This window comes from Mus musculus, chromosome 8 (assembly GCF_000001635.26).
Source record: "Mus musculus strain C57BL/6J chromosome 8, GRCm38.p6 C57BL/6J".
Classification (NCBI taxonomy): Eukaryota; Metazoa; Chordata; class Mammalia; order Rodentia; family Muridae; genus Mus; species Mus musculus.
The window spans coordinates 31111782-31133864 of record NC_000074.6 but is presented as its reverse complement, the minus strand read 5'-3'; the positions used below and the strand labels follow the sequence as shown (position 1 = coordinate 31133864).

The window sequence follows — 22083 nt, the reverse complement described above, 5'->3', positions numbered from 1 at the left end:
GTGAGCTGGGAGGCAGTGAGCTTTTACAGCACGGTCCTGTCTCATCTCTACTTCCTGACTGCAGCCTTAAGGTAGCCACTCTCTTTCAGCATCATGCCTTCCCAAAATGGACGGCATCTCCTCAAACCATGAGGCAGAACAAATCCATCCTTTGCAAAGTGCCTTGTCAGGCATCTGGTCCCAACAATGAGAAAGTGAAAGAGATGTGGGCCTACTATCTCAGAAAGGAAACGAGCGTGGTTTAAGCAAAAGCAGCTGGCTAAAGGCCACCAGTATCTTGCTCTGTTCTTTGGTCTTTATCCCTCCAAGTACAATCCTTCAGTTTCTTGCTCTCTGCATTTTTTGTTTGTTTGTTTAGGGCGCTTTAGAGACAAACGCTGGGCTCTTGTCCACAGAAGCCTACCATGGGAGTTTTTAAGCTATCTCTGGCTTTCTGTTGACATAGAACCTGAGTCAAAAATAACCCAGCAGAGATTTAAATGTTGAAAGTAGTAAAGGAAATGATCCCCTGGTATGTTATAATAACTATTGCATTTTGGACTTGAGTTCCAGTAGAGATTTCTTCTGGTTTTTATTGGCTTCTTTATGCTACATCGTTCCTTTAATGTTCCAGACATCACAAATGATATTCATGTCTTTGAGGATATCAGCACCCCCTTGAGACTCAATGCTTATTTACTGAACATTTAGAACTCAGAGCCCCATTCATGGTACCTACAGCCCATCTGGAAAATTCTTCAATAGTATGGCATCTTAGTAATGTTAGAGAATAGGAATAGATGAAGAAAATTGGAGGAAAAAAGAGGAAGAAAAGTGAGCTTTGTGGGGGGTCGTGACTGAGAACACTCAGTCGCCATCAAAAGTGTCTTCCAGTATATCTCCTGGCTGATGTCCCCCTAGCTATTCCTCTACAGAGCACATGATGGTTTCTTGTTAAGCTGTCACATAAGGAACGGATCAAAACACAAAGGTGACATTTGATGTCTTCCCATCAGAAGGGAAATGGGCATGGTTTTTATTTTCTTGGATTGGATCAGTTGGAATCCAATGCTTATTAAGTGGGATGATAAATGGCGTCATGTCCCATGAATTTGTATAATAACAGTTCTTGTCTCCAACTCAATCACATCTGCCCCTCCGAACCTGTGGATGAGGCTTCAACAGAAGTCTGAGCTTCCAGTGACCTGGCAGGATGTTACTCTGATGTTCAAAGAGACGGGCAATGTGATAGAATGGAGGGTAGGCATGTATAAGGGACAATCTTGACAGAACTAAGGAATAAAAATTCTAGTGAACACATGGGAAGTGCTGGTTGAGTAGAACTATCAAGAGGAAGGGTGACTTCTCCCCCTCCCCGCACCTCCCCCCACTCCCCATAACCCTGGCTATCTATGTAGACCAGACCAAGCTGGCCTCACATTCAGAGATCCACTTGCCTCTGCCTCTCAGGTGTCAGGATTAAAAGCATGTGTGACCCAATGTGGTAGCCCACTTTTAAATTCACCTATCACCATTATCCCAAGCTATCGCTGAATTTCAAATTTTTCCCTAGAGGAGCTCTGTCTCACTTCATTTACCCAGTTTTAAATGGTGGTTCTATTTAAGACTTAAGTCATTCATTGGGAGCTGGAGATATAGCTCAGCGAGGTTAAGAGCACCGACTGTTCTTCTGAAGGTCCTGAGTTCAAATCCCAGCAACCACATGGTGGCTTACAATCATCCATAATGACATCTGACACCCTCTACTGGTGTGTCTGAAGACAGGTACAGTATACATACATATAAATAATAAATCTTTTTTTAAAAAGTCATTCATTGTGGAATTAAACACAAGAGACACCAAATTAAACAAGTAATCAAACACAGACTATAAATTCCAAGACCCTGCCCTGTTCCTAACAGTGGCTAGGGTACAGCTCACAGGCCTATGATGAGGCTTGTCTTCCCAGACTGCACCAGGCTTGACAGCACCTGGTACTTTGAGAGTCTTTAGCACCATCTGCTTTCAAAACTGTGGGGCAAGGAAAGTGACACTGACCTTGGATCCACACTGCCTGGGGTTGTGTTAGTTAGCTGACACTTAGTGTCTAATTATGTGAGCACCGATTTTTTTTTAAACAAACTAATCCTAAATTCAGTATATTCAGAGAAGCAAGAAAAATGTCTTCTGTTGGGGGGAAAGAACAAAAACCCTTCTTTGCTGAAGCTGGCATGTACTGGTCACAACACAACTTCCTTTGATCTTTTTCCCTTTCAGATATATTCAAGGTATACATTCTTTGCTAATTTGAATAGTTATAGGTCTATTGTAGCTGCCTGTGGCTATATATAGGACCCAGAGGAGAGAATAATTTGCTTAGTTCTCAGATGGAACATAGTGGGTTTTTTTTTTTAAGTTTTATGTAAATAAAGTTCAGGGTGCTTACTCTATCCAATCCTGTTCCTGGCTTCCACACAGTACTTCCTCCCTTTATGTTCTAACCTACTGTCTTTCCCACCTCAGTTCATACAGAATGGTTTGAACTCTCTGGTCCCCACAGTCTGGTTAATCAAAGTCAATGTCCACATTACTGCTCCCTAGACTGAGCATGTCTTGGCATACACTCGGGCTGCTGATTGAGCATCATGTCTTGGCAATATACACTCGGGCTGCTGCTGAAAAGACAGCTGAGTAAAGATCTCGATTATGTGAGCTTGCCACCCAAGCACAGTGCTCACACCATTTCGCCAAGGTCAGGATTTGCCTGTCAAGTGGCCAAACCAGGCAGCAGGTGTTCTAAAAAGGCTTAACCAAGTCACAAGACTTCACAGGTGACTGTGTGAATTGGGGACATAGTGTCTAATTGTGCTTAGCGGCTGCCAGTTGAGCTGATCAGCTAACCAGTATCATTTTCCCTTCTGTGTACTCTGTAATATATACCACCCAGGTTCAATAGAAGCACGGGGAATAAAAGGTATTTCCTGCCCCCACATCATTTTGACCTGGTAACACTGTTTTGAAAGCTGTGAAACAAGCTTTTTCGTGCTAACATTTTCATCAGGATGCTAACACTGATGAACCCTCCCAGTTGCAAGGAGAGATGATGAGGTGGGAGATACAAAGCCAACCTGATTACTTTCTCCACCAGTGAATCCACCTGCAGCAGGAACTGAGGGGTAGGCTGAAATCGGCTGAGAAAATACATCAAAATTCCTCAATACTTCCAGACTATCACTGCTAGAAGAGGAAGTGGTGACCCAGTGGAGAGAGATCTGTTTCTCTTAAGGTTGACAATAGCAAGCAGGGGTCACTTAATGTAAAGAGTAAAGGCACCTTCCTGTAGAAGAGCCCATAGTCAGGTACCCAATTACACCTTGGTGTTGTCCAAGATGCATAAGACAATGGCTGAGTAAGACAGCACTATACCTACTCCAGGTATCTAGTACTCAATGATGGGTAGCTTTTTCACAGCTGACATCAATCCAAACCATGCTCAGCAAATGGCTTTCCTGAGCTCAGCACCCAAGGCGTGCTGCCTGCTTGACTGGCATCGATTTGTGCTCCCAAGCAAGGGCCAACCAGGGTCTAGTTACCTTATGCTTAAGAAAGGTGTTCCCAACACCATCCCATTCTGATCGCACTCACTGTTGACAGCAGGCCCCTTGGGAAACTGGCAAAGCTAAGCTGGAGGCTGTGGGTGGAGGATCTGGATGCACGCAGGGTCATACCTGTTGCTACCACATGGAATTCTAGATGTGTGTAGGAGGCTAGGATGTGCCAGGGAGGGACTGTCAGCGACACAGGATTAGTAAAGAGATGGGGTGCCAGGGTAGCTACATGGGCCTCTGAGGTCGCCAGATCACTGACAATCAACCACCAGGTAGAATTCAAGTCAGTTGAGTGAATGCTGTGCTTGAAATCAACTTTACAATGTTTCTAAAACTTCCAACGATTGATCCTGGCTTCATCAGATCTTATTTTATACCAGTGTTCAATAAGTTAATCCTCCCTCCCCACTTTTTTTTTTTTTTTTTCCATTCCAAAAACTGAGCCCAGGGCCTTGAGCATGTTACCCAAGCACTCTATTGTTGAGATAGATGTCCAGCCCTCAGGTTTTGTTAAGGATTAGAAACCTCAAGTATGGTCTGACTGGGGGAAGGCAGGTAAAGAGCTCTGTTCCCTCTCCTGGCACAGGCCACAACCACAAGCCAAAAATTTGATTAGAGAAACATGTTATTAAATTTAATTTTCTTTAAATACATAACCTTTTCCCACTCTCAGCCGCCCTGTTCAGGGAAGGAAGGGGACACTCCACAGCCCCCCCCTCCATCCTGGGTGGGGGAGGGGCTGCACGTGTAAAGCCTGAGATGGTGATGGTGAAGATGAAGTATAAAAATACTATTTACAGAGGGGAAGGAGACATCTGCACTATGGTATCCTCCCAACCATCCCCAGCCTGAGGCCCGTTTTGCTTCCAAAAAGAAAAAAAAAAAAAGCCCCTGACAATGGGCTTGAGGATTAGACCCCTTCCTATAGAGAGGGGTCTCTTCCAAACCAACGATGACTAGAAGGCTCTGAGATTAAGCAGGGCCAGGGAGAGAATGAATAGCACCTCAGATCCTAACGGGAGGGCTGGTCCCATCACCCTGCAGTCAGCCAGGGCGAGGCTGGCCTTTGTTTCCGGCATCCCATGTAAACATTGATTTTTCCCTTTTTTAGGGCCCTGCTTTCCTTGACTTCACACAGAGCCTTTCGTCTTGGTTTCTTGATCTTTCTCTCCTTTCCCTTGGAAACCATCCCAAGGAAAGCTCTGGCAGGAGTGAAGGACATGGGTGGGGCAGAGCCTTTCAAGGTCAGAGTCGCTTGTTGTCCAAAGGGAGGCGTTCATGGTCACAGTCACCCAGTGGACTCCTTCCCAGGGCAAAGATGAGGTGGGTGGAGATGGCTGGATGGACGGTCAGTCCAGTGCCAGGATAGAGCAGTCTACCTGGATGAGGCCATTGGAAATGGATAACGGAGAGAAGCCCTGGGAGGCGGAGACTGGACAAGTCTGGTACTGGTCCTGCGGTGCTGGGAGAAGCTCGGCTCTGTCATCCTTGCCTTTAGGTGTGTGTGAGTCTTGTTCATTGTGTAGAGAAACCCAGGTACCCAAAGTCGGCAGTCTTTCCCAGGGTCCATGTGCCAGGAGCGCTTACACCAGTTCATCCAGCAGGATCCCGATGCTCTGCGAGGTCTCCGTGGGGCCCGCGATGGGCTTGTTGCACATGGGGCAGACACAACGTACTTCTAGCCACTTCACCAGACACCTGCGAACAAGAGGACTGTTATGTCCGAGGGGACACTCCAGATGGCGCCAGCTGTCTCTGAGCCCAGCTGCTTCTGAGAACAAAGTGCCCCTGTGTCTGCCCCAGGCTAACCCCTCCGGTGTGCTGAACCTAGGCAGTCATTGTTAAACAGCACTGCAGAGAAGATGAGAAGGTTCTTGAAGATGCTCCCTAATTATACCTCCTCAGGACCACCCACCCCACCCCATCCCACCCCCCCACATACTTGCGGTGAAAGGCATGCTGGCATGGAAGCACGCCTAGTTCATCCTTCCCCTTGAAGTCTTCCAGGCAAACTGCACAGGTCTGCTATGGAGAGGGAGAGAGGGGGAGTGGGGGGGGGATCTGTGAGCTAGGAGTCTGGAGGCCATCTTGATACACCCATCCTGAATATCCATCCACCACCTCGTTCTCAGACGAGGAAAACAAGCTCCGGCCCAGTCTCCTGTGTCAGTCAGACCCCGTTCAGCCATATTTACAAGACTGTGCTGACAGGATAGCAGCCAACGTAGCTGCTTAAACTTAAATCGACCAAATGAAGAAATTATACACATAGCACGCACCCTCCCCCACCCAACTCCCAGAAGCACTAGCCACAATTCTTCAAATGTTTTATTCCAAATATGAAAATGCGGGCTGAGATTCGGATCAGTGGTAGAGCTTGTGTTCATTATCCGCGAGAGTCTACATTCGATCCCCTGCACCACAATCCAAACCATTAAAGAGTTTACGGTGATGACTGCTCGACAGTGACACAGGCCTTTCACAAAGGGGGAGTGTGACCTCTCTGCTCAAGATCCTGGTTTTACTTTTTTGGAGGACAAACTCTCACATAGTCCAAGCAAGCCTCAAGTTCATTCTATAACCAAGGCTGCCCCCGGAATTCCTCATTTTCCAGCCTCTACCTCCCTAGAGTTGGGACTACAGATTTGTGCTACTACGTCCAGTTCATTGTTGATCCTATTGTGAGTTGTCAGATAAGTGCTTGTGAGAAAATGGCAGCAACTGAAGGCCAGGACCAACGGGGATGGTGAGAGCGTGAGGAAACAGTGCATCATGGGAGAATCAGCATGCTCATCAACAATTGTTGTCAAGTTGACTGTCTGGAATTTACTAAAACCCAAATGACTGGGCTCACCCAAGAGATTTTCCTTTTTTCTTTTGTTGTTGTTTTTGTTTTATTTTGGAGACAGGTTTCTCTGTGTATCCCTGGCTGTCCTGAAACTCACTCTGTAGACCAGGCTGGATTCAAACTCAGAGATGCACCTGCCTCTACCTTCTGAGTGCTGAGATAAAAGCATGACCACTACCACCCTGCTGTGATGAATTTTTCTTAAATAGTGTGAGGTAGGAAGAACCATTTCTCATCTGGATCTTTGAGGTGACAATCTACATCTTTAATCCAGGTTTTTTTTTTGAGGTGGCAAGATCCACATTTGATCTGTGCGACAACTTCTGCTGGCAGCCTAACAGAGGACATGGAAGGAGGATGCTTGCTTGCTCTCTTTGCCTGTTTGCACTCACTCTCTGACAAGTCCTCTTTCACTGGCTTTAGAGATTACTTCTTTGGGATTTCAGTATATACTGAAGACCAGCTGAACTGAACAACTACTGGGTTCTTGGACCTTCTTTTGGTAGATAGCCATTGTTGGACTAGCTTGACCACAGCCTGTAAATAATTATTCTCATATTGTCATATTGTCTCTCTCTCTCTCTCTCTCTCTCTTTCTCTCTGTCACACACACACACACACACACACACACACACACACACACACACACACATTCATTTATTCTTTAGGTTCGAGTTCTCTAAAGAACCCCTAGCTAATACAGATATATATACACACACACACACACACACACACACATATACATATATATATACACACACACACACATGTGTATATATAGACACACACACACTCAGTTACATTCATTAACTCAAGACTTGCATCCCCATTTACGAAACCGCAAGGTCTCAGCTGAACTACTGCAGAAGGTGTCGTAAGAGTGTCTTGAGCTTTTGTTTCCAAGAACCTGAGGTATAGCAGCAACATGAAAAGAGGAGTAAGATGAGGCTATGTCTACAAAGTCTCATATTTGGTGATGCTGGAATCCTATTTATTTTCAGACAGCCACAAGCAGCTCACTCTCTGGTTAGGAGTGTCTATGGTTGTGGATGGAAGCCTTGGGAGATGGGTTTGGTAACCTCAAGGGCTAGGGGGAGTGATCAGGAAATGGCCCTGTTAATAGCTGGTTTTGTGTCAACTAGACAATCTAGAGTCAGAGAGAAAGGAGCCTCAGTTGAAGAAATGCCTTCAAGAGATGCAGCTGTAAGAATGATCAATGGGGGAGGGCCCTGCCCATTGTGGGTGATGCCATCCCTAGGATGGTGGTCCTGGGCCTGGGTTCTGTAAGAAAGCAGGCTGGATAAGAAAGAGAGAAAGAGAGAGAAGAGAGAAGAGAGAAGGCAGAGCAAGCATGGGGAGCAAGCCAGTAAGCGGCACCCCTCCGTTGCCTCTGTATCAGCTCCGGCCTCTAGGTTCCTGCCTTGTTTGAGTTCCTGTCCGGACTCCCTTCAGTGATGAGCAGTGAGCAATGTGGAAGTGTATATTAGCTGAATAAGCCCTTTCCTCCCCAGCTTACTTTTTGATCATGGTGTTTTATCGCAGCAATTACCCTAAGACAAGGCCCACTAAAAGCGGGAGTGGAGGGAAAAAGGGGGAGGAGGAATGATAATAATTATATTTTAGTTAAAATGAAAAGAACAAAGTTGAGATCCTATGGAACTGGCCTTCTTGAGGGCGGGGGGATGGAGGGGAGAGGCAAGCTAGAATCACAAGGGATACAAGTCACTGGTGTGTTAGGACAATGTGATATACATGAGTAAATAGACTTCCTTTCCCTTAGTCACAGACCAGACCAAATAGAGGGGAAGTTAACAGCACACTGTCTATGGTATAAAACCCGTAGCCCCCCTCCTGCCCCCCAAGAGTCAATACAGCAGATTGCCCATGGCATAGAGCCTGTGATGCTCTTACAGATTCTACATAGCATTCTTGTGATGACGAGTTGCAGATTCTGCACAGCACACTGTCTGTGGCATAAAGCCATCCACACTCTTAACAGATTCCTGTTCCCACTTCCCTGGACCCTTCTGTGCTCCCTTTGTTTTCTGCCTGATCCGACTCTGTAGACAAAACCCATTACCCGCTGGGGTGAGTTCCTTCAATGTTTGGACATAGGTTCTCAGAAAGCCGGGACTACAAGAGTTTGGAAAAGGTCCGAATGAAGAGCTGAGGAAAGATGCTCTAAGCAGTAGCCTTCCAAACATTATCCCAAGACACTTACCCCATAGAGCTGTAACTTCTTAGCATCACCTTTAAGCACCACCTGTGGAGCAAAGAGGCAGTTGATGTGTAAAGGTACTAACCAGAGGCCAGGGAGGATCAGCCAACGATGCATGTGCGTCTCTCTCCCACTGCCCCCTCCCCACCCACCTCTGCCTGAAAGCGAATGGCAAACCCAACCTGGGGACACTAACAGGAGTGGTAGGCCTCTGGGATGCCCAGGAGCCTAGGGAATACAGACTATGGGAGCTTGGGCTTATGCTCCCTTACCAGGGCAAACAGTGAAGGAGGATAAAGAGATGCTACGTCACCTCCTTGTAGCCGTATCGCTCGCTCTGAGCCTGGTTCCGGAGTTTGCTAGGTAGAGAAAGAAAGAAGGCAGATTAACATGGTGCTTTAGGTAAATGGGACAATGACAGTATGTGGAGTCCGCTGACTGCTTGGACATTTTTCTGGAGGTGAGAAGGGCACTTGTTTCATAGATATCAACGGGGCACCGCTCAGCAGTATGCAGGCCACCCAGAGTTGGTAAGGATTAAGTATCTATGACTAGATGTCAGCTATATTATGGGCCATTCTCTGGCAGGGCATCCTAAATGGTTTATCTGCTTTCCTCCAGGTATCTAAACAACGCAGTCAACAGTATGCTTCCTGTGTGCAGACGGAGTTAGGCTGCTGCCTGCACAAAATCACTCACCACAGCCAAAACACGGCTTGTTGCTACTCACAGCACTGGCATAATAAATAGTCCATCCAGGCCATGTTATGTGTTCCTTGGAGACTGACATTGTCTTGCTGAATCCAAACAACTCCAGGAGGGAGAAACTTTCCATTTTATAGATGAGAAAAAATGAACCCCAAAGAGGTTAAGCAATCTGCCCAAACTTTACAAACCTTATGGTGTGTGTGTGTGCGCGTGTGCGCGCGTGTGTGTAATTCTTGGGTTAAAAGTCAAGTCTATGTTACTTATAGAGCTTGCCCTCTTTACCATAGAACATGATCTACCCACCCCCACCTCCTAATTAGATGGATTACACTGGAGTCCTGAGATCTTAATTGACCTTGAGATACACTGCATGCTTTATCGAGCTTTTGACCGTGAGTGGCCTACTGTGCAGATGGCTAGAACCATAATTATACGCAGATTCTGTGTCATCTTACATCTGTGAGGGAAATCTTTATTATGAATTCTACCCGTAGCTTTTTGAGCTTGCTATGTAGCCCGATCTGACTTCAGATCCATGACCTTTCGTGAAGGATTGTGGGATCGCAGGCGTGTGCACAGCAGCAGGTAGATATAGATGCCTCTAATATACAGACACAGAACTTTCTTTCACCTTTCTGTTGTTTAAAATGCTAGGAGCTAACCCCAGCCCCCCAAGCATGCTATAATGATCAAGTCAATTTGATAAAGAAATGCTAGGTAAGTAAAGAATACCCCAGGGTATGGCTGTGATGGCATTTCCAGACCCAATGTCAACAGGAGAGTTTTGACCTGGTCTCTCAATGGATTCATTATGGAAGGTTGTAGAAAGAGCTCTTGCCCTGTGCCCAGTTTTTTTTCTCTCCTGTCTCTTGTCCAGTAAGAAATGATGAATAGCTGATGTCACAAGCTCCAGCCACCATGACTTTCTGCTCTTGAGATGGAAGTGATCATGGAGGAAACCCTCCAAAACCACAAATCAAAACAAATATGATAAAAGGAACTATTAAACTTCCTGCATGCATGCCCCACCACTGAACTGCACACCCAGCAGTTTCTAACATGGTCTGAATGTCCACGACCTGTAGTTACAGGGTAGATAGACTAAAGACTGCTTTTATTCTTCATTGAGTAAAAACAGAAGGTTTTTTTTTTTTTTTTTTAAATTCCATAATACAAAAACTTGTATTTCATGACCTGACACTTTAGGGTTAGGGTGTATCTCAGTGACAGAGTACTTACTTCCCTTGCATGAAACCATGGGTTTTATCCCCATTACCACAAAAAATCTTGAAAAAAAAATTGAGAGGACTGGTGAGATGGCTCAGCGGGTAAGAGCACTGACTGCTCTTTCGAAGGTCCTGAGTTCAAATCCCAGCAACCACATGGTGGCTCACAACCACCCACAATGAGATCTGACGCCCTCTTCTGGTGTGTCTGAAGACAGCAACAGTGTACTTATCTATAATACTACTAATAATAATTAAAAAAAAAAAAAAGGCCCAGTAGTGGTGGCAGTACTTGGAAGGCAGAGGCAGGTGGATTTCTGATTTCGAGGCCAGCCTGGTCTACAGAGTGAGTTCCAGGACAGCCAGGTCTCCACAGAGAAACCCTGTCTCAAAAAAAAAAAAAAATTAAAAAAATTAAAAAATGACATCAGCATATCAATTTATGTGCTGCTCATTACAGCCTTTAGAACTGGATAAGGTGGCTCAATAGATCGGCTAGGTGACTGTAATGAGAAGGGTTGCTGGCCTCAGTTACAAACAGAGAACACCTCAATTCAGTGCCTAGGTTCCTCCCAGAATGAAGATGAAGCAGAGGGTACAACCAGGCCTCAGAGGTGGGTCAGGACAGGGAAGATCTGGCTATCCATCTCCTCCATCCTTCCTGACAGGAAGTCACGTGGTCTGGCAAGGGTGACTGTTCCAGGAGCCGCTGGGAAAGTCCCAGCCAGGTGGACACCTGCCAGGGTAGCACTGCCGTGGTCCCCTCCCCTTCGCTCTGCGTGTGCTTTCTTCCTGTACACTGGATGACCCAGACATTCCCAACTGCCCCGTCCTTAGTGTGCAGTGCTCTCTAGTCCTGAAACGGGTTTTATACAAGTATCTTTTTCTCAGCTTTCAAAGGACATGAGCAGGGAAGGGTGTATCTAAAGTACCATTTGCCTGTGTGTGGTTTTCCTCTAGAAAAAGAAACGTTTCGTTTTCTCTTCCTTTTTTTTTTAAAGATTTATTTATGTATTATATATGAGTACACTGTCGCTGTCTTCAAACACACCAGAAGAGGGTGTCAGATCGCATTACAGGTGGTTGTGAACCACCACCTGGTTTTGGGGATTTGAACTCACAACCTTTGGAAGAAGAGTCAGTGCCCTTAACTGCTGAGCCATCTCTCCAGCCCTCTTTTTTTTTTTTTTCCTATTTATTTATGAGGCTAGCCTCAAACTGGCTCTGTTGTCAAGGACGACTCTGACCTGCAACCTCTGAGATGCCAGGATTCTGAGAACTCCGTGCATGCTACGCGCTCAGCTGTAACCCCAGTTGATCTGCACTTCTGAGCTCATTCTGGTCCAGCCCTCTAAGGCTAAGGGTTGAATGCTTACTAGACAAGCTCCCGGGTCACTGAGCTACATTCCAGCCTGTCTGGAGGTAGAAGTTTAAATGGGAGAATGCCACACATTTTTTTAAAGGTTCAATTGCCTTCCCCAACAATATTGATACACTTGCGCTGTGCAAACTCTGCTTTATGACCACTGGGCCCTATTGCCAGATGCCCTCTCACCTATTGTATATGCCAGGTTCCCTTTAAAAGAAGGATCCAGAACCCTCACAGCTCCTTCGTTAGCCTGCATGAGTATTTCAGCTCAGGAAGGATTAGATTGTGAGATTGGGGGTGGGGGGTGGAATCGTCGAAGGGTTGCAAAGAAAATGACAAAAGAGCAGACTCCTCCGGGCTGTCCCAGCTGGGGATGGGAGAGCCAAGAACTCCGGACAGGTGGCTCTCTCAGCTGTTGGCTGAGTAAAGCCACTAAAAATAATCACGATTTCAATGAGACCATCGCAAGCCACTGCCAGCAGGCTCTCCCTTCCCTCTTTTCCCTTTGAGAACAAACAATGCAGCCAGCTCCTGAAAATAATTGTTCCTTTCCTGTCTATTTGTATTCCACCGGGGCCCCTCCATCCTGTTTAAGAAGAGGTTAGCTCTGAGGGGAAAAGAGGAGAAGCAGGGGGCAGCTGGCAGCGGAGGCGTCCTTGGCTCATGAGCTCATCAGGTCAGGAGTGGCAGGTCGTGGGCCTATTTTGGCTGAGGTGGAAACTGAGAAGCGAGTAGAGGAAGTGGCTGGTGTGCCTGTGCCCTTCTATATATAGACACGTACACCACATACCAGTGAACACCTTTGGAAGTGTGAGACCCAGGGGGCAGCCTGCTCTGCCCAGGCTAAGGGACACGGGGTGAGGTAAAGAGAGCAGAATACTGCAGAAAGGACAGATGGCACTGTGGCACACCACAGTGGGGGCAGCTTGTAGCATCACGTGATTGCTACTCTTTTCGGTTCTCCTGCTACAACCAAAACAAAACCAGTCAGTCACAGCCACAGCCCGTCTCCTGTCGCTGATACCCTACTGACAGGGAGTGGCCATGGCGGTCACATGAAAGGCAGAGCTGTCAGATTATCCTATCTCAGCACCTCCTGGTCAGTATGACTTTGAGCAAGTCCTTGACTGTCTGGCCCTGTCTTCATTTAGGCAGTTTGATAACCCTTACATAGGGAGGTTGGTCACTGAATGAAGTGAGCTAGATAGTTTACCACACTAGGAGGCACAAGAAAGCCCTTAGCCAGGGCTAGCCCCAAACCTAGTCATGCCTACTAGTGGCAAACTAAGAAACGGACCTCAAGCATCTACTTGTTGGTCAGTGTTAGCATCTAACACTCACTTTGCTCATTGTCTTTGGTGTGTGGGTGGGTGTTCGCGTGCGTTTGCATATAGAGAGAAACCAAATAGAGAGATACAGTTAGTTTTATAAATTTCCAACCATATCCTAAGTAAGTCTGCGATATCTGAACCTGCATATCTTTGCCCTTCAGGAGAACTGAGTTAATTGTTTGATGATAAAGGGTCAGAGGGAAAAGATCAGTGAATAAGAAGAGTTTAGCGGGAGGAAATTATAGGGATTATAAAACAGAACATTTGTTCCCACTTACTAGTTAAATGTGTATTTCACACTACTTATATCAGAGGGGAAAAAACACTATCTTCTCTGCACACTTAGGTGGAGAAATCCAAGCTTTAAAGACCTGTTTGGGTGGGCAGGAGAGATGGCTCAGCAGTTACGAGCACTGACTGCTCTTCCGAAAGTCCTGAGTTCAAATCCCAGCAACCACAAGGCAGCTCACAATCATCTGTAATGAGATCTGACACCCTCTTCTGGTGTGTCTGAAGGCAGCTACAGTGCACTTAGATATAATAATAAATAAATCTTAAAAAAAGAAAGAAAGAAAGAAAGACCTGTCCAGGAAGCTTCTGAAGAGCCAGCCCCAGCCCCAGCTCTTGGCTGTGGGACCAATGCTTTTCCCATGTACATCCAAGTACCTGACTCCCGGCAGAAGCCATCCGCCAGCTGGCAGTTCTTAAGATATCAAGATTCCTTTCCTCCATTTTCTAAACTGATTTGACTAGGCCCCAGTCAGGGGGCAGTGGTACACGCCGCCTTTAATCCCAGCACCTGGAAGGCAGAGACAGGTGGATCTCTGCAAAGTCAAGGCCAGCCTGGTCTACATAAATTCCAGGATAACCAGGGCTACCTAGAGAGACGCTGACTTATAAACAAAAAACCAAAACCCCCAAATGGAAAGACTCCATGGATTATTAACTTGTTCTCCTGGCCAGAGATATCATACACTCTTCTCTTGTGTCCAGGGCAGACCCATGGGACAGAGAACTATCAGCACCAACAGAACGTCCCACTAGAACTCTGCTCTAAGCGTCACGCACATCCAATACTTTCCCCTCCAAGTGTGAATGTATACATGATACATATGCATTCATGTCCCTATGTGTATAAGCACACAAGTGCGTTTGTACCTAGGGGATGGCTATTGACAGTCTTCCTCGGTGGCTCTCTACCTTATTCACCGAGGCAGCTTTTTTTCTCTTGAACTCAGAGCTCACTGATCTGCTAGTCTAGCCAGCTTATCTCAGATATCAATCAGCCAGATAGCTTGACCTTCCAGGGCTGGAATTCCCTCCAGCCGCCACGCCCACCCAGCACTAACAAGGGTTCTGGTATCCAAATTCCACTCCTGAGATAGGCACCAATAACCACTGAACCATCTCCCCAGCTTTTTAGTAGAGAACAGCCGTAAACTCCTACATCCTCCTTCACCTTAAGGAGACATAGTCCCCAGAGCCTAACTAGCCCTGCCAAGCTCAAGTCTTTGCACCTTGGCAAATTCACACCAGGGCAAAAGAACGAACGGATGTCTACCTACGTCTCCCTAACTGTGAATGGGAAGGAGGCAAGTGGGATGGAAGCACAGGGAAGGGAAGGTGTACTCGCTTTATCGCTCAGCCAACAGTCATTCTAGACAACTTTAGAATAATTGGCCAAGAAGAGGTGGGACGCAGGCCAACCAGTGGTGACCTTATATGTGCTGGGGATAACTTGATAGGTTGCTATAAATAGAAAACAAGACCTCAGGGGTCCAAAGATGTGGAGGGCTGAGCTATATCCTCGAATCAGAGGCTCCAGCACAAGGCTCCAGTGTGTGTGGGGCTGTTGACGCTAATGGGGGTAAGGGGTCACCTTGCTCAATATCCTTTATGCCCTAGTTTCCTTGAACCCCCTTCCTTCCCTGCGCCTCCTCCCCCCCCCCCCCCCCCCCCGCTCCCCAGACCAAGCAGCAAGCAACCAACCTGATGAAGTAGCAGCAGAAGATGAGGCTAAGCATGAAGACGAAGATGCCTGTGCCGAAGATGACCATGTAGATATTGAGGGGAAGGTCTTGGAAACTGATCGGTGGCATTGAGCAGGACTTGTTGGTACTAACCAGTCCCAGGCCACAGAAACACCCTGCAAAGCAAGAGGTAAGCAAAACTAAAGTTAGACACTTAACCGCCGAGGCCCACAGCACACTGGGTTAGCCCGACTGTCAGGCTTATAGCCCGGCACTACCTACAAGCTACCTGGTCCCGAAGAAACCTATCAAATGGACTGCTAGGCAAACTAGTTAAATGGATTAAGAATTTAGAAGCCAGGTGGTAGTTGGCACACGCCTTTAATCCCAGCACTCGGGAGGCAGAAGGAGGTGGATCTCTTGAAAGTATGACAGCCAGGGCCACACAGAGAAACTCCATCCTGGAAAACAAAGAATTTAGGGGAAGGGCAGCTATGTGATCTTCAGGAAGGTATTGCTCCCAAGAACTCATCTCATCCCAGGAAAACTAGCAAAAGAGGAATAGAAACGATGATTTAAGAAATAGGCTTCAGAGTGGGCGTGGTGGCACACGCCTTTAAGCCCAGCACTCGGGAGGCAGAGGCAGGCAGATTTCTGAGTTTGAGGCCAGCCTGGTCTACAAAGTGAGTTCCAGGAAAGCCAGGGCTACACAGAGAAACCCTGTCTTGAAAAAACAAAAACAAAAACAAAACAAAACAAAACAACGAAATAGGCTTCAGGTCGGAGAGAGAGCTCAGCGGTTAAGAGCCCTGACTGCTCTTCTGAAGGTCCTTAGTTCATATCCCAGCAACCACAACCACCTGTAATGAGACCTAACACCCTCTTCTGGTGTGTCTGAAGACAGCTACAGTGTACTTACATATAATAATAAAAAAATAGACTTCACAACACTGTAGAGAGCAATTGCAAAGGTCATCTGTCACTACTAACCACCTGTTCCAGAGGACAAGCTGTGCCAGAACCAGAATAGAAATTGTTCACTACAAGTCCAGGCCAGCATTCCAGAAGGTAGAGATGGGGAGTGGTGTCAGGGAATCTCGGGCTTCCTGGAGTGGTCACCTTTCTACCCACTGCTTCAAGGTCCCTGCCATTGAGTAAATCCCCTAAGAGCTTGTCAGAAACGTGCAGTCTTGGGTCTAGACCACACTAAAATGAGCCAGATTCATTGTTTAAGAAGATGCTTGGAGATTCCCGCGCACACTGAAGCTTGGCGGCACTGGCTGGCCGCTAGCTGCTTTCCTTCTCTTTTGCCTACCCGTGTGGCAATCATCTTCCCTTGCCCATGCTTGGTGTCAAGGTGGGTGCATGCTCAGGCTGCCTGGGCAGTAAACCAAAGGAAATGCTCAGAAAAAGGAACGGCTTTTCCTAGCTGGGCACGATAACACAACATTATAATCCCAGTTATCTAGGACGTGTCCACTCAGGAGGCTGGCCCAAAGAGAAGCATTGAGTTATGCTGTGATAGCCCTGCGCAGTCCCCCTCCACCCAAAACCCAAAGACTCCCAGACAGCTAAGACACAGTTGGAAAGAAAATAGAGGGGGCTGGTGAGATGGCTCAGTGGGTAAGAGCACCCGACTGCTCTTCTGAAGGTCCTCAGTTCAAATCCCAGCAACCACATGGTGGCTCACAACCATCCGTAATGTGATCTGACTCCCTCTTCTGGAGTGTCTGAAGACAGCTACAGTGTACTTACATATAACAAATAAATCTGTTTAAAAAAGAAAAAAAAGAAAAGAAAATAGAGCCAAGGGCATAGAGAGATTCCTTGACCAAGCTCCTAGGTTCTGACCACATTCAGCACTCTCAGCCTTACCGTTTTCCCAAGACCTGCTAGAACACAGGGGTTGGGCTCTTTCCTAGCCTTTTGGTGAGGAGCCAGGATTCTACCTGGTAATTACCACAACTGAGTGCCACCACAGCTCTACAGTTACAGTAGACCAGCTACAAAGACTGCAATCCATGGGACACTGCGTGGCGGTTTGGACTGGAAGTTTCCCCGCAGCAGGCTTAGATGTTGACCCCTCTTTCCTCTGCTTCTTTGACCCCATGGACTATAAAGCTCCATTTCTCCTGCCCGAGAGATGGAAACCTCAAAAACAAAAGCTTGAGCTAAATTGTTCTAAGTCATGTATGATTCTGATCCAGTCACAGTGAGGACAAAACTAAGTGTCCCACATGGTATATGTGTCATTCCTCTGTGTCCCTTATATCAGTTGATGACCTAAGCCTTCAACCAAAATCTAGGACCATGCCCATCCTACAGCCACATCCTTGTTTTACACACACACTACCTACTCCAGTCTTACTGACGTCATCACTGTTTCTAGTTTCTCTAATTATCCTACACGTCTGGCATTTCCCCAACTCCACTTACCATGTAATTTCCAAACTCCTGTCTGGTTTCAAGTCTCCATGAACATGCACCCTGCCACCCTGCAATATCCCGTGAGCTTTCTCCAGCTGGGCAAGTCTTAGTATGTGACTCAACTATGTCCTTGTCTCCACAGTTTTTGTCTACATAACCTTCTCTGCCTAGAATCCCTCCCTTTCTGAAGTCTCGTCTTGGTCTGGGCTGGGGGTTGCCACGGTTTTGCCCAGAATATTTTCTGTTATTGTTGCTAGTACCAACTTCATTTGCCTCATGTTGCACTCTGCATTGATTATATGACAAGCACCATGGTTGACATGAAGGATAAAGGAGCACAGAGGAAGAAAGGGGTGCAGGAAAGAGACTCAAACGCCGTCACTAGCAGCCTTCGATGAGATAACAGAGATGAGTCTATAATTCTGAGAGCCAAGAAAGAGCCAAGGTGGACATGTATTCTAGGCCTGAGGATACCAGCTTGGAACCCCTCGCAGGGCCCTGAGCTAATGTTTGGTCTGTCTACATAGTCAACAAATACCACCCCGCTTTCTCAAAACAACCTAGCCTCCTTGGCAGAAGCTCCTACTTCTCAAAGTAGGGTGACTGATGTTTGGGAAAAGTGCCCAGAAACTGCTCTCAGCTAATAAATCACCAGTCAGCCAACAGGTATTGTTGTGGGTCGGCTTCATACATTGACCCAGACCATGTGGGGGAAAACAGAAAGTGAAAGAGTTTCTTGTTCTGAAGGAATTCTCAATTAGGGGAAATTAAAGAAGCAATTAGCTGCTAGATGTTGCTGCCCTCAATAGGTTCTCCTTCTGGCTTCCACCGAAGGAGGAGGGTTAGAAAGAGTACCACTCGCATCACCGACTCCCACTTGTGGATTTAGTCTGTGGGCCTTTTGAAAAGCAACTTCCTACAAAGGTACAAAGACCTGCCAGAGCATCCTTCACCCTGTACCAGCAAAGGGTCTCTCTCAGAAATGCTCTTCCAGAAAAGTGTACCTTCAGGACCAACAGGACCTTCTTCTACTGCCAGGAGCCTCCTTCGTCCTGCCATAGAAAAATCTGATGCTGAAAGAGGGCCAACATCCTCCCCACATTTGCCATGGCTCTTCTGTGTACCTTACATAAGCAGGACCCTGGTATCTACTGGGTCCTAAAGAACCACATATTTCTACTCTGTGAAGACAGGACTGTGGCAGCAGCTATTCTTGTGGAGGGTATATGCTTGTACCCTGTTAGGTATTTTGGTCCTAGTTTATCACCAGTCTTCTAAAATGCTTTCCCTGGGGGCCCTAAGGCTGGATCAGTGAATTTAGTTTTCTATGGAATATTTAAGGAAGCAGCTTCAAGAGTAAATGTTCAAGTCTGTGTTGTGTAACAATTTCCTCTGAGCTTAAGATCTCATTCTGCAGGAAGCGCCTTAAACAAAAAAGTAAACAAACAACACAAAGGGCTTCAGGAAGTCCCTGAAACTCACCAGATTCACTAGGCCCCTCACAACCAAAGCAAGCAACGAAAACTGAGAATCTGCTCTCGGGAAGGAAGTTGAGCTGCAAAGACCAGACCAGCTGCCTAGAAGTAGAAAAAAAAAAACGAGGTGCCTGGAAGAGAGTTAGACCAACTGAGGCTTCCAGAAAGTGCACTCTTCAACCTGCTGAGCTGCCTGCAGGCTGTGCAGTGCTTCCCAGCTGTGGGTTGCCCAGCTTTTGTGAGCTGTCACCCATGCTGGAGCAGGCCTTGATGATACAGCTCTCTGAGTCATTTCTAGTGGGATTCCTGTCTGAGGTGAATAGCCATTGCATTTTCCCATGAAAAGTTGTGTCACACAAAGGCTGACATCATAGTAGCTTATGCCTCCCATTCTCAGCATTCTGAGCTTTCTTAAGGGCATTGTGGGTGACAATGGAAACCTGTCCATAAAACTAAGCAAGAGATCTGTTTCTGTTGCAGTGTGATTACCTTTCATTCTATACTCTCAAGTACAGAATTGATTCGGATGTTATTATTATTTTAACTTCAGAGTATTTGTATATAGGGTGATGTGTCTCCAGGATACAGCTCAAGTCTAAACATGAAATTCATCCTGTTTCATGTACACCTCATTCATGCAGCCTGAAGAGAACTTTACACATTCTAAATATTTTGTGCATGAAGTTTTTTTTTTTTTTTTTTTTTTTTTTTTTTTTTTTTTTTTTTTGGTTTTTTGAGGCAGGGTTTCTCTGTGTAGCCCTGGCTGTCCTGGAACTCACTCTGTAGAGTGAGTTCTGGCCTGGAGCTCAGAAATTCGCCTGCCTCTGCCTCCCAAGTGCTGGAATTAAAGGCGTGCACCACCACACCCAGTCACGAAGCCAAGTTTAATGGTGTGAAATTTTCTCTTGTGACATGCTAGACTTCTAGAAATGTTGGACTTTATGAGATTGTATTGTCAATCGGAAATCAAAGAATGCTCATCCTAGGATATGAGGTCTCTAGACGTCCTTCAAGGGAGCAAAAGTGGGGTTCCATCCCCTCTGGAGTCATAACACAGGATCTGCCAGTCACTTTAATAAGTGCAAGATAAAGGGTGCTGAGCAGGTCAGTGATCGATCGAATATGTTTAATAGGAGCAAGCTCTGCGTTCCAACACCGCGGGGGTGGGGCAAAATAAAACTCTTTCAAAGGATGCTGCCCAGAAAGGTCCGGGTTACTGACAGCTTAGCTCTAGCTAAATCCCAGGTCCATTGTCTTCCGACCTGACACCAGAATGTCTCATCTCAGCTGGCAGTCTGCAAGCTGGAATGACGTCAGAGCGGGGCTGGCCAAGACCAGCGGATCTGGGAACTGCTTCTTTCCAGCCAAAGGGAATCTTTCCCAGATGCTGGGATACACCGTCAGGCCTCAACCCCCCATTCCCGCCCCTCCTCTCCATTACCAGCCTATCACACACAGCTTGGTTCATTTTCAGGAAATTAGATCCGACCAGCAAAAGGAGGAAGGAGGGGGGATGGGGGCTACTCATACACATGCGGCCCAAACCCTGCTTTAAAACAAAAGACTCTTGAAATAATTAGTCCAAGATCATGCAGAAGTCTACTTAAGAATGGATTTTTCACAAGCAACCAGACTGCCATACCAAAAAACTTAAAAAAAAAAAAGTTAGCTTCTTTCCACCTCGCCAACTTGCCTAGAAAAAGTGATCAAGATTTTGGGTACTTCTGGGGGAAGGGTGGGTGGTATTAACATCGAAGACTTGGCTCAGAAAGATCCAACAGGTAGCCTAGACAGGAAATCCAGACCCGCTTTCTAACCTGTAACACCTGAGCTGCCCCAAAGCCTCAGATGAACTAATTTAGCATCATCACGCGGTGGGGTGTGGGAAGCGGTTGGTGGTGGGTGGCTGGCTGTGCTGGAAGGTACCGTCACCACCTAGGCTGAAAGCAGACCCCAGGGTCTGGCCTTATTGCCAGAAAGCAAAGCTTTTGCCAGGCCAGCCCTGAGCTGGGGGCCCAGCTTTCTTTCTGCAAGGCTTTATCTATTCAGTAAAGCGACGCTCTTTTAATCCAGCGTCTGGCCCCTAGGAGCCAGTGAAAACCAACAAAGAAAAAGAAAGTCACCCCGCGCCTTGTCCCGCACGCTGCACTGTATACATATTTAAAATAGCCTGCAAAGTTTCAGAACCGGAACTTGAGCTCCCTCTAGGAGATCCTAGCCCGAGCGCGGATTTAATTCTCCAACCACCACAACAAAGAACAGAGTTTGAGAGCGCACAAAGGCAGGCGAAGGGGTAGAAGAGATGGACCGCCATACAAAGGCCGGGAAGACTCGGCTCACACGCCCCTGGCCCTCCACTCGCTTCCAGACCCCCTTTATTCCCAACAAAGTGAATGGGATCTTTCTAACTGCGCGCTGTGCAGAGCCCAGCAGGGCGCCAGGACGCCTTCTGGGCCGTCCCAGACACCGGGAAACTCGGCTCAGGACCTGAACCTGCGCGGTCCCTGTTCTCCCACCGGTCCAGGGACTCACCGTTACACCACTGGAATGGGTGCATCAATGAAGTCAAGGTCGGCTTCCGGGAGCAAACCGAGGCAAGGTGTTGGAGCTGGAGGGGCTGTGCACTGAGACCGCCGGGATGGAGATGCAACTCCCGGAGGAGTGGAGTCAAGGGTTACAGAGAGGCCGGTTTGCAGAGCAACAAAGAGGGCAGAGGAGGAAGCAAAGTCTTTTCGGAGCGAAGCCCTACCGAGGGCCCGGGCCGGGAGGGCAGCCGAGAGAGCCGGGATGCCCGGCCGAGAAGGCAGTAGCCAGGACACGAAGCCGGGCTTGGGTCCCACTGCGCTGAGCAGTGCGCGCTGGGATTCCGAAAACTGACACCGCACGGCTCACACCCCCCTCCCTAGGACTGCTCCCTCCCGGG

General features: G+C 47.2%; 1 protein-coding gene across 4 annotated transcripts; it reads right to left on the bottom strand.

Annotated features, from left to right (window-relative positions):
- Window positions 1–546: 546 nt before the first annotated feature.
- Rnf122 (ring finger protein 122) lies at window positions 547–22038 on the bottom strand. Of its 4 annotated transcripts, none has more exons than NM_001368375.1 (6): window positions 21693–22038; window positions 15278–15434; window positions 8968–9013; window positions 8658–8699; window positions 5531–5613; window positions 547–5286 (listed from the first exon to the last, which is right to left on the bottom strand). In NM_001368375.1, exons 1-6 carry the CDS (start codon window positions 21715–21717, stop codon window positions 5172–5174), a joined length of 468 nt encoding a protein of 155 aa, NP_001355304.1. In that variant the 5' UTR covers window positions 21718–22038; the 3' UTR covers window positions 547–5171. The 4 variants fall into 4 exon arrangements, with proteins under 4 accessions (NP_001355304.1, NP_780345.1, NP_001355302.1 ...); NM_175136.3 differs by having other exon boundaries at window positions 5531–5610; NM_001368373.1 differs by lacking the exon at window positions 21693–22038 and adding an exon at window positions 18690–18812.
- Between the last annotated feature and the right edge of the window lie 45 nt (window positions 22039–22083).